The following is a 13,397-nucleotide window of genomic DNA, read 5'->3' as shown; positions in this document are numbered from 1 at the left end:
CTAAATACACACCTCCGACAATATAATATGTAGCTTTTGTATGCTGAATGAAGTAGAATTAGTTCAAATGAAATATACAATGTATAAGAATTAATTACTTGAATCATAAATGTAATAGCTTATATTTAGATCATATATAATGTACGTAAATCAAAATTAATATAGAATGCACAAGGAGTTCGAATTTTTAAAAATTTGTGATTTTACAGAGTTGGATTTTTGTCACAAATTTTGTTTCTTCCTGATCTTGTGGAAAATATATAATATAAATATAAAAGCATTCCTCCCATAGCTTAGAATAACTTATATTTGTGTTGTTAATAATTGAATAACTGAATGTAAGAATCCCTTGTACATGTAGTATGATTAAAAATTGACTGGATCCAAACATTGAAATTTGAAATTGAAAGATTGTGCTGAAAATATATGGCAGATTAAAATTTCTTGATGTACATATTGTAGAAATAATAATAGATATGTTACTAACAGAGAGGAAATCTTTCCCATAGCAGTCAAGAAAGGAAGCAGATCACTTTCTTTAATTTTGATGCTTTTTGGGGCTTTATTATTTTATTAGTTGGGTCTGCTTGGTGCGGTAGACAGAATTGAAATATTGAGCAAATTAGAACTGACTTCAGTCACTCTTAAAATCCAATCATTGGTACTTATATGTTATTTTTATAGTTTTAAAAAATGTATTACTATTTGAATATATTTAATTGCTTTGCGCTTTTTTCGTTCTTGCTTAATAAATATTATTTAATATTTTTCTCATATTGTAGCTCGTGATTATGAAATTATCCGAGATGCTATAAAGTTAGTAGAGATACTAGGTGAAGGACAGTTCGGAGATGTTTATAAAGGAATCTTTTTAGATAGGGTGAGTTATTACACAATTATGAAATTCATGAAAAATTTTATATGCAATTAGACTTTGTGCTTCAAAGTCTGATTGATCAAATCTTAATTTTAAGTGCTTAGATAATCTTAAATCACCTTTAGCATAGACTGGGTTAGATTCTAGGTCATACCTCTATTTCATTGTTATGTTGTTTTACAGGAGAAACAACAAGTGCATATAGCTGTTAAAACATGTAAGGAAGAAAATGAAGAATCAATGACAGAGAAATTTTTAGAAGAAGCTTGTAAGTAAAATTTAATTTTGTTCAAAATACTGTCAGATTATAAATACGAGAGAAAAACTGTGAAATGAATTTAGTATTTCGAAAGAGTATCAGATATTTAATCTGTAAACACATCTTGTAATTTATGTAAGCATCTTATGAAAATATAATATAATACATGTATTCAATGTTTTTCAGACATCATGCAGCAATTTGATCATCCACATATAATTAAATTGATTGGTATTTGTTCGGAAGTAAGACCTGTCTGGATTGTAATGGAATTAGCCAAACACGGAGAGGTGAATGCCCACTTAAATTTTTTAATATTTTATAACCAACTTAGCAATTCCAAGAAGTAGAAAATGTTTGTAATTTAAAGATTGTCTTTTAATAACTAATTTAGTTGACCATGTGATTTCTGAGGCTTTGCTAGATACCAATAATAGAATTATAGTATAATAAATTTTTGTATTACAGATGAGAGCATATTTACAATCTAATAAACCACAGTTAGATCTAGTTACACTTATTATGTATGCCTATCAACTAAGTACAGCTCTGTCATATTTAGAAAGTAAAAAATTTGTACATAGGTAAGTCTCTTCAAATTTTTTATTGTTCTAATCAGAAATATGCGCATTAGAGTTTGCAAAATAAGGACCACCCTAATGCGCATACAGTAGATCTAAACATTATTTTCAACGAAGAGGGTAATCTTTTAAAGATTTTGGTTCTGTGGATGTATGGATGAAATATAAAGAAAATAAACAGATGTCCAATCTTTTCAGATCTGTAAATTAAAAATGTAAAAATTTTGAAACTTGGGCTTTGTAAGAAAATTTTGTTATCGTTTATTTTGTGTTTAACAGAGATATTGCGGCTCGTAATGTGTTGGTATCGTCACATGATTGTGTTAAATTAGGTGACTTTGGTTTATCAAGATGGGTTGAAGAACAAAGTTATTATAAAGGTGAGCTCAATATTTTACAAAGAAGAAGTTTCTAGAGTAAAAATAAACATTTGATATCCAATTTTTCTAAATTGTCCATTTTTGCAAATATTTACCCAAGATCAGCAGTGAATATTCGCTAGGCTGCTAATATCACTGAGAGAGATGGCATTGGTGCGGGTTAATGAGCTTGCAATATTAACTTCACCGTCTGCAAATTAAATTATAGAACATTTTTTTGAAGTAATAGAAAAATGAAGAAAGGTGTTTGAAGTATATCTAGATAAAAAATGTTTCCTATTTAGTGTAAATGAGTATATAAGATGACCAGTCCACTTTGTGTAAACACTGCAGGAGCTATCAAGCCAATGATTGACGTAGCGTGATGTGACATCACATCCAGAAGGAATTTGAACTTACATAAAGGTCATGATCAGCCATCTTATACAGAGGTATTGCGATTACAATATCTCTGTGAAACAGATTGATACCAGATCTGTTTTTCAGACCGTGTAACAAATTTTGTCAATGTATTCAGTCAGTGATTTGCACTGTAAACAGTAATTTTCAAAAACATCAATATTATAGCCCTGATACAATCCCTGTTCAATTATCAAAATTGCACAATTCTTCTAATATATTTATTGTCTATCTTACCAGCATCAAAAGGTAAACTTCCAATAAAATGGATGGCACCAGAATCTATCAACTTTCGACGTTTTACTGCTGCTAGTGATGTGTGGATGTTTGGTAAGTTACACAAAATTGATGGGTGATTATTTTGGGGTAATTTTTAGATTTGAACTCACATTGTTATTATAAATTAAAAAGAAACTGTTAAGGGAGATATTTACAGAATTTGATATAAATAATTATGGTCAATGTGAATGTATTCTTTTTCAGGTGTTTGTATCTGGGAAATTTTAATGTACGGAGTAAAACCATTCCAAGGAGTTAAAAACAACGATGTCATTGGTAAAATAGAGGCTGGCGAAAGATTACCACTTCCTGTAGAATGCCCACCATCTTTATATAATTTAATGTGTGCCTGTTGGCAATATGAACCTTCTAAACGACCTTCATTTGCTGATCTCAAAACATGGCTATAGTAAGTACTGATATTGTAATAACTAGTAAAGATTATGTAATTACTAAGGTCATATTCTATGTTTCACTAAAGATTTTACTTCCTTATAAATACTCTTAGTTTGTATGGTAGAATAAGTAGGGAGAGAAAGGAGATCCATTTGACTTCAGAACCAGTTCAATAAGTCTGTAACTGAACAAAAACATTAAATAGTTAAGCGATTTTTACACCAATGTGATGAAACTGGTGTGTATGTATCTAATCTTTACAATTATTATTGCAGTGAAATTGTGGATGAGGAGAGATCACGTCAAGTAGACGAAATTCGTCGTGGTAACAGAAGAATACAAGCTATTTCATGGGGTAAGAATTTTATCAACCTGTTAATCCAAATACAACCATAAAATATCCTAAAAAATATACCATACTTTAACAGAGGGAGCTTATTATGATAAATTCTTGACAATCATTATTAAACCTCAAATAATCTTATTCAAACTCAAACAACTGCTCAAACTGGGCAAACTTATTTTGACCAAAAAAGCTAAGAAGAACTTATTACAGTTTCAAGAAAAAACAACCAGTGGGCTTAAAATTGGAGTAGAACAATTATTAAGTCAAATATGGTACCGGTTTATAATAGATTCTAGAATCTAATTGATTGAACAGGTAGATTTCTATATTTATTCTCAGATTTACTTTAACAATCAATTTTTTTAGGATCAAATGGTTCAGATGAAGATCCACCACCTAAACCAGCTAGACCTAATTATCCTAATGGATCAAACGCTAACCTCAATATGAATGCCAGTGTCGCCTCCATTCCAAATCAATGGAACAGTAACTCCAATCTACCATTGGGTCACAGTACCCCTGTTTCAGGGCCATCTCCTAACACAGACCAGGTAAACTGAATTTATTCCCCACCAGAGTTAAATTTAGGACTGTTGGAAGAAAGTAAAGTAAAAAAGACAACCACTTATCTTTTAAGCATCTGCCAAAATTACAATTGAGAGACTTTATATCATTCCACTAAATATGGGATGAGAGAGCTTTTTCAGGTTTCGGGTGGTTATTTAAATGTTGGCTTGCACAGTGATCCCCTCATTACTTGATTTTTTGTGGGGTTTCAAATCAATTTAATATTTTGTGTTGGGTTTCTGAAATAATGGATCAAGTAATTAAAATCTCATGGAATAATATGGTAAAACTAGATTTCTTTTTCTTTTCTGACAGATAAAGATGAGAGGGAGGGGTGTAGAACAATTTGGCGTGTCACAACAACAACAACATGGCTACTTTCCTTCTACTACTGGTTATACTCAGGTTTCTACGGCTAGTAACCCTCCAGGCTTTTCTATATCCGGAATTACCTCCCCTTATCAAGAAAATCAATCCCAGCATCTTATCGCTAGTGGTCACTATCAAGCACCTTCACAACGAGATTCCCCACAGCCAAGAGAATCACAAGTGCTTGGTCCTATTTCACCCAGCTTCCCACCACACAGTCAGGTACTTAATCATTCACTTACTACTAATTAAATCATTATGAAAAAAATATTATTTTGAACTTAATTGCACTGATCATTGCACAGTAATGAACTTAATGATTGTTTTAATAAAAACCAGCGGGCACAGACAAAACTGCAAAAATTGTAATTGCCCTGTAAGATTCTGATACTCTTAGTCTTATAAACATAGTTACAGATTGTTCCAGCACATCGAGTGTGTTATCCACATTTTAATTGGTAAGAATTTTACTTGCCCAGATAAAATAGCAAATGCTTTAAATCTGGTCATGAAGTAAAAATGTAATCATTAATAAATACTACAGAACAGAGCATTAATATTGTTCTAATAAAATTTGGGTTTCCGTGTCATGAAATCCTACTAAATCTTTTGATGTATTATATGTTGGTCTAAACACACATTTAGCTCTTTCGAATTCAGTAATGTTTCTATATTTAATTTTATTTCTTTACATTTCTAAGATCATGATGTCTGTATATATTTCAATTTATTAGATTCATTCTCATGGACACTATTGCTTTCCAAGTAAAATGACAACTGATGGAACTGGATGTAGCTCATGGTGGATACTTGTGTATTGTGTTATTTTTACAATGATAAGCTTTAAGATATTAACCCTGTTCAAAGAGCTAATTTGTCAACATAAATTTAATAATTTGAATGGAATAAGAAATGTTGACTTACTTCTACAATCTGCTTGCTCTCAGTCCATATAAAGCATACACTACTGCACTGTCTTCTCTTGAGCCGAACATACAAAACCGGTCTTTTCTTTTGGTTCTTTCTTCTTTTTCATGTTGATTTCTAACATGGAATTTCTTACCTTAGTATGCATTGTAGCAGTGGCACATTGTATAAATCCTATATAGTACTTACATAACATATAAGTTCAACAGGGCTTTGTTATAGGCCTACAAAGTTAAATTTATGTGTGTGCAATTCTTACAAGTGATTTGTGCAACAGAGCCAACTTATTTCAGTTTACCTGTAATTTTTTGTTGCATAGGGTACCTTAAATGTTCATGTGTTTTTGCACATCCCTGACATAGAATAGGATATATGATTTTTTTTAAATATTGAAAAAAGAAAACCCCAAAAATAATGAAACTAAATTCAATCCTTTAATTACATCTACCGGTACTTCATGTTTTTTTTTAAAAACTATTGAAAAAAGAAAGCCCCAAAAATAATGAAGCTAAATTAAATTACTTGATGGTACATGAAACCCTACATATCTCGATCTATCACGCTGATTGAGAGATAAAAGAAAGATTCACGCTGACCACGATTGATCTCCCTCTCTATCTAGAAAGCCGTACATGCATAGGATCGGGTGTAACTAGCATCCATAGCGGGGACAGACCACCTCATACATCATACACCCGCCAAATGACTGGATGATCAGAATCCCTAAGATGCGACTCACTGAACATATACGTGGAATCTTCCCCAGGATTTCATAACACCATCAAGTCCTAAATAAATTAATGCTATTGTGATTCTGTTGGAGTTTGCATTCTGAATTGAGAAAGTTACAAATTATAAATGGCTTGGAATAGTTCTTTTTATAAAATAGGACTATTAATAGAAATATGAGTGCATTTTAAAAACATGAATATTGAAAATTTGAAAGGATATTATGGTTGGAGTGTGTTCTGTGAATTTATAGCCAATAAATAATTCAGTTTAATGTTTTTGTATCAATTTGGGGGCAGAGGTGGAAAATTTATTGGGTGAAGCTTAGTTTTTCAATACTTTGTTTATTTTTAGAGATCATCTCTTGTAATTGCTTCATTGGAGAATGATATTCTTTGCACTATCAGCTCAAACTAAACTGATCTTCAGAATTGAGACAGAAAGTAGTAGACCTACCTACCTTTAAATGCTTTCAGTGCTCAGACCATAATATTTTACTGTTATTCAAATTCTTTCCTTTAGCTTTATTTTTTTTTTTGTTTACCTCAGTCTATAATTATCTACTGTCATTAAAATTAAAATCTTAAACTTTATTTATTTTGTTTAACTGAAATACCACCAACAAGGGCAAAGTCCTGTCATGGCACATGTGAACAGGCAAATGTTACCAAATATGGTTATGCCCCCTGCACATGCATTCTAGCAGAAGTCAATTTCTGTGAGTTGAAAAAGGGCGTGGGTGGGGGGATAACTCTAATTGATTTCTTACTTTTCTTCACATTTTAAAGTAAATTGCACATTATTTTTCCACCATCTGTTCTTAAAGTGCTTTGGAGTTGTTTTCACTGAATAGTTATGAATTAAATTTAATTTCACTGTTATAGGCCCTACTTATTCTAATGACAGTCTATACAACAAGTAGCTAGGCTAGTCATGTAGGCATATTCATAACAATTTCAGGACCTATCTACAATATTTAGTTAGTTCATAGTTGAGCTTCAGATACAAATATGTGTGGTTATAGATCATAATTTCCAAATTAGGAAATTGGTGGATTTACTGTAAAACAATTTTTGAAAGAAATTAGGCCTATATCTATGGTACACATAATATATCTACTGTTCATTATCAGTGGCAGATTAAGCTCCACCAAGGCCTGAGGCGGTAGTTGCTGGAGGGCCTATTTAGTTTTTAAAGTTAGAGCCAAGGTAGTTGCTAACATTATAAACGACATTATAATGACGTCACGTGGATACAATATATTAAGCAAGACATAACCGAAAACTTACAAGGATTTAACGTACATTGTAGGCCTACGTTTAAAAAATAAGATCAGATCTCCAAACAATAGGGCCTATTTAAAATGGCGTGGGCCTAATTAATTTCGGGTCAGGGCCTATGTTGATTTCCGTTGGGCCTAAACCCCACCCCCCTAACATTCATTGTCTATGCGTTTTTAATCGTATCAGACAAGTCTAAAAAAATTTTTTTTACAAAATCTTTGGGCCTGAGGCTGCAGCCTCATCAGCCTCACTGATAATCCGCTACTGTTCATTATACTAATTCTCTCAGTCATAGTTTTGTTGAAATTCTTTTTTTTAAGCATGGAAAGATATGTCAAATTTCATACATAGGGCCTACATTGGGTTTTTATATGCCCATATGGAAATGTGATCGCATATTTCTTGTCAACACTCTACTGACTACATTTATTATTTGAGCAGTTTGAAATTTATCTATATAGTTTACATTAGTGAGAAGAAGAATCCTATGTAATCTCAACAATGTCCGTTGATTACTTCTAGACTTGTGGCCCTTGTTTCACTTTGTTGAACCTTGTGAACGCTCTATAGACAACTGTTATCATAAGATCTGCATGAAATTTATATGCATTATTTAGATCAGTAAAATGAATAAGTCCTTGTTTCACTTTGTTGAACCATATGAACGCTCAAACGACTAAAGTTATCATCCGATCTGTATGAAATTTATATGCATTATTTATATGCGTATGTTCAGTTTCCTGGTAACCTATCTTTTCATTGAGTCAAGGAAAATTTAATAGTGATCTCTTATTTATTTTGAGACCTATTAACTAAAGGGATGTATGTTCATGTCCTTGAGGATCCATTAATGCAGTGTATGGATGAACCACATACTATTTGAAATAGTTTCAACAGATATTGGCAATATTGAATTGCCTATTGCTTTTCTGATTAATAAATTTATTTTATTCCATAGGATGTTCGACCACACAGTCACATCACAGAGGTAGATGAAAAATTCATAGCTGAAAAATTACGTCAACAACAAAGAGATTCAGAAGTAGATGCAAGATGGCTTCGATCAGAGGAGAAAAATCTGGTACGTTACATACAATTAAAACTGGCGATCTGTATTATATTTTGGGCTATGATATATGATATTGTGATTTAGATTCATCAAGTTTGATTTCTGGTGTAGGCAATGAGGAATTTCGAAATTGTCAAGAATAATATCCAAGGACTGATAGGAATTTATAAAATTTGAGACAATATGTATATACATATATAGATCCGTCTCAAAAAGGACCAATACATAATTCATGAGACATTCCATTCTTCATATGGTACTAGTCTAAATTGGGTTGTTGCCTAAATCCTGGCCCCATTATAAATGTATTCATAATTTATCTGTTAGAAAGCTGGATGAATTTCCATTTTGTGACAATTATTAATGATAAGTAATGTTTTACAGAGAAGAGAGAAATTTGCAACTCATATGGTACAAGGTGATGAAGATAGTGATAGTACTAAAGAGAATTCGCCACCAGTACAGCCAGCATATCAAATACGTCATGCACCAGTTAGAGTTGCCAGTCAATCTTCTAGTAAGTTCATCATCTTGTATCCTTGAAATCTATTTTGACTGGGAACTGTGATCATACAACTGAACGTGTTCTGTATCATAAATTATCATAACAAATATATAAGCATCTAAATTGTCTGGAAAATTAAACTCTAGGGCCTTATTCACAAAAACTTAATATGTATTAGAATTTTAACTCTCAACCAATGAAAACACTATATCCTTAAAATAGTGTGAATCACACCCCAGATCAATACAGCATGGAACAATTTGTTGAATGGTAGCCAAAGGTTTTGCCAATTGACAATATATGACGAGTCCTGGACTCCTGGGGAAGAACGATCTAAGTCACATTTTTGTCTTTTTACATAAAAGGCAAAACAGACTTTTGGACGAGAATGCTTGACGCGAACAGAACAACGAGTGGGTTTAATTACAACTTCAAAATGATGTTTAATACGAATCATAATTACCAGTACAACAACTGACTTCCACTTTTCAGCTAAATTACGGTCAAAAAAAGGGTACGGTGGACGTATTTGTCCGGGAGGCCATTTCAGAAGGGCTTTGGTTCGTTGTGATTCCAATTGTTTTTACCTGAAATTGACTGTTCCACAAAAAGCTTATACAATTACCAGATGGTGCCATTAACTGGGTTTCATTGAAAAAGTGATTTAGACCGTTCTTCCCTGGGGCTCTTCATATACTAATTACAGGGGGTCATAGTAATATAGAGAAGTGGTCTATCTTCAATCCAGTTTCTATAAATATATATTGTTTCAAAAAGAAATAGTATTAGAATGCTAAAAAAAAAGATGAAAATGATTGAATATAGTAGCCTAACTATTGAAATATTTACAGGTAGGAGCAGTAGTACAAGTGAATCAACTGATTTAGGTCAACAATTATCACAAAGGGTATGTATTTGTTTCATATTCTCTGTCTATCTAAAAGAAATAATGAGAAGTTATCTAAAAACTATTTTTAAGGCCTATTTTATATACACACTATTAAATTTAAAGCCAGGTTGCCTTAAAAACAATTCAGTAAATGGGTGCATGTTTATCTGACAGATATTTATTGTATTGTATTTGTAGGCCAGTGATATAGATAGATCAAATGATGGTGTATATGACAGTACAACAAGTGTAGTTAGATCTGTTATGAGTATGACTAAAGAAGCTCAGACTGCTAAATCAGATGAATATGTAGATTTAGTTAAGGTTAGTAGATGTTAAAACCCTAAATATAAATACACTGACCATTGTATGGAATGTTTTTCCTTCTAAACTCAAGCATTATAAATTTGCAATATATATTTTGTATATTTACAGAAAGTTGGATTAGATTTGCGAGGTTTATTGGCTAATGTTGATTCCCTACTGACTAAAATACCATCTGATAAACATAGAGAGGTAAGTTTATTAACAAGAAATTCTGACAGCATGAATGATAAATCTAAGACAATTTGGGTATGAAATCCACAAATTCTGATATATATATTCACTGTTTCTTTTTGTCCTGGTTATTTAATTGAAAATCCTTCTGTGGATGGACAAAAGGTTAAATTTTGCTAACACATATGATATCTTACAGTATATAGCATGATTAAAGATAAAAATATTTTATTTTCAGATTCAGATGGCCCAGAAAGTTTTAAGTACAGACATGGGAACTTTAATAAGCACCATGAAACTAGCCCAACAGTACAGTAAAACAACCATGGATGTGGAATATCGCAAAGGAATGCTCAAAGCCGCTCATGTGCTCGCCATGGACTCGAAAAATCTTCTAGATGTTGTTGACCATGCTAGAGTTGAATCAGGTGTTTTCAGCTGATAGTTTAAAGCAACAATACTAGTATTTTAGAATTTTCTCATCTAAAGTGGCAGCAATGAGAGGGCTTTTTTGATTGGTTTATATACAATGATACCAGCAACAAGTGCCAATAACAACAATGAAAAATATGCTAAGGAACCAATCAAACTGAATGTTGAAATAATCATGTGAATATGGTGCAAATGGAAAATTATTTGTTTATGATTTACATGTGTAGAATTCAAGAGAAAGTGTGTTTTAAGAATTAGGACAAAAAAAAACATTGTAAAAATAAAAAAATAGTTATATTTTCTTTGCATGGCTTTTGCAAATTGTATACTTCAAAAATGAAAGTAATTTTCTCATTGCTTTTGGTGCTTAGACATATCATGCTAATTAAGCCATTCATGTGCATGAAAAAGATATTAGCTTGTGCTATCATAAAATGATAAGTTAGAATTAAAGCTTTTGTATTCTAAAATAAGAGATTCATAGTTCATTATAAAAAAGTCATTCTGTCATGGGTGACTGAAAGATATGTGTTTGGAATATGTGTAAAAAAAAAAAAATTCCTGCTAAATATGAGAATATCTGATTCGGTATGTTATACCAAACATAGATGACAAAGATTGAAAAATGGCTTATCAATGAGATATTTTAATACTATATTTGTTATATACATGTAGATGTAGATCACATAAAGGATAAAAATAACAATATATTAAAAATAATGCATAGAAATATTCTAACTCTCTCCTCGAACTAATAAAAGTTTCAAGGGTTTCATTTTCCTTTCCCAACAACAACTTTTCATCCAACTTTATCTATTTAAAATATTATGTTGTTATATTTGTGTGTATAATGTTATTTGTAAATAACTGTTTTGTTTATTCTTATCTCCCTTTTTTAATAATTGTTCATAAGTCATTCATCAATATGTATATTATGTTTTTAGTTTGTTTTTAAGTTCCATAGAGATAGAGATATTTACTAGCCTTAGATCTCTTTTGTATATTTGTTTTTATTTTTTCAAATTAATGGGAAAAAAACGATCTTCCTTCTAATTTTGTTTTCTGTAGAAATAATGTTAAAATTTTGATTTAGAATTGAAAATAGTTCTATTATATTTAAATTATTTATTAATATCCTTCAAATAATGTTATTCATATTATATATATACAAAAAAAAATGAAGTCCCAGTATATTTATGTAAGGTTACAATATTATATAATAGAAAATACCTAACTCAAGTCATTATACATATAGAAATAATATAGAAATAATATATATTATCAATTTTATAACAGTATTAAACATAGATATGTGCAAAGAAGTCTTTGGGATTAATATCACCCATTTGATGACTTAAATTCTTTATTCATTTTCTAAGGGACTCCGCTCTAAAATTAATCGGTTAAATAAGAAAGTTATTCTGCAACATCACAAAATTAATAAACGCAGTGGAGTAATGGATTCCGTGGAAAATTTCCTTGAGAATAAGGGATAAAGATTAATTAACTAAGTAATAAATAACATTGTATTATCTAATCAAAATAACTGTTATATCACTATTTCTCTGTTAAAACTTCTATAGCTTATGGTTTGCTGCCTTCAAACTGTGAAATCTAGGTTGTGAAGAAAGAAAAAAAAAAGGGCTGATTTATATTTTTAAATTAAACGTACATGTAAGTCATATTTTAGTCTGGAAATATATTTTGCTACAATATTTTTGTCCAGTCTTGTTTGTATTAAAAAAATATGTGTTATATACTAGTACCAGTTGTCAATACTCCTCATTATAACTCTACTGGTTTGTTTTAACTCTTCCAACATAGTCGATGTTGCACTTTTTGGAAGCTCTGTGTAAATTGTAGCTGTATTTTTTCTCATTAGCTGCAAATATTTCCTTTTATCTTATTAATGGATATAGAATTTACCTCTTTTTTATTGCAGAAGGAGAAATTGTAACATTTGCTGTTCCAAGTCACGATTTTATATTACATAGCTAAAAATTGCAAAAGACGAATGTCTTAATTGATTTTGACTTGTAGTAGCAAACATTACATTGCAAATGGTTAATTGTTAAATGTTTTTCCTTTGATAGAAAATCTATCTTAATTTAAAGATTTCTGCTTCATGTAGTAGTAATAGCAGATAGCTGTAGTGTTTTAAAAGAAATTATACATCTTTCATCAACCATTGCATTATCATAATTTAGTATATTAGTATGGTTAAAGGTGTATTTGATAGAATATTCTGGAAGTCTATTCTCTCAATCCTGCGCACAATGACATATGACAAAGAATGTACCAACAGATTAAGAAAATATCTCTTCCAATCACCACTGCTGAAACATGTTGGTCCTGATTATGTCACAATTCTACTTGCACTGCAGCTGTTTAAAGGATTGACAGAAATTTCAGACCATTCAAAATGTTCTGGATTTGCAACTGAGCACCCCTTTCAGAAATTACAAAGATTTGAAATATAGTCTATACACAGAAATCACAACCAATGTACACTGTATTTTATAATTAATTTTGACTTTTTAAGTTCAAATGTATTTTGATGTTGTATATAAAATCCAAAGGTTGAATAAAAAGAAAACTTTGCAAAATTAAAA

The 13,397-nt window shown here is 31.0% G+C and overlaps 1 protein-coding gene across 8 annotated transcripts in view; it reads left to right on the top strand.

The window, feature by feature from the left end:
* LOC126817852 (focal adhesion kinase 1) overlaps positions 1-13,397 on the top strand; it is a 77,021-nt gene extending 63,624 nt beyond the window's left edge. For all 8 annotated transcript variants that reach the window (XM_056100061.1, XM_056100054.1, XM_056100057.1 and 5 more), the window contains 16 exons: positions 783-880; positions 1,061-1,145; positions 1,323-1,426; positions 1,605-1,720; positions 1,997-2,097; positions 2,737-2,826; positions 2,980-3,184; positions 3,447-3,526; positions 3,884-4,068; positions 4,400-4,675; positions 8,351-8,473; positions 8,846-8,978; positions 9,818-9,873; positions 10,054-10,179; positions 10,291-10,371; positions 10,592-13,397. In XM_056100061.1, coding sequence (XP_055956036.1) covers positions 783-880; positions 1,061-1,145; positions 1,323-1,426; positions 1,605-1,720; positions 1,997-2,097; positions 2,737-2,826; positions 2,980-3,184; positions 3,447-3,526; positions 3,884-4,068; positions 4,400-4,675; positions 8,351-8,473; positions 8,846-8,978; positions 9,818-9,873; positions 10,054-10,179; positions 10,291-10,371; positions 10,592-10,795 — 2,063 coding nt within the window. In that variant the 3' untranslated portion in view covers positions 10,796-13,397. The remainder of the gene's footprint in view (positions 1-782; positions 881-1,060; positions 1,146-1,322; positions 1,427-1,604; positions 1,721-1,996; positions 2,098-2,736; positions 2,827-2,979; positions 3,185-3,446; positions 3,527-3,883; positions 4,069-4,399; positions 4,676-8,350; positions 8,474-8,845; positions 8,979-9,817; positions 9,874-10,053; positions 10,180-10,290; positions 10,372-10,591) is intronic.

Source organism: Patella vulgata, chromosome 4 (genome assembly GCF_932274485.2).
Source record: "Patella vulgata chromosome 4, xgPatVulg1.2, whole genome shotgun sequence".
Classification (NCBI taxonomy): Eukaryota; Metazoa; Mollusca; class Gastropoda; family Patellidae; genus Patella; species Patella vulgata.
This window is presented reverse-complemented; position numbering and strand designations above follow the sequence as displayed.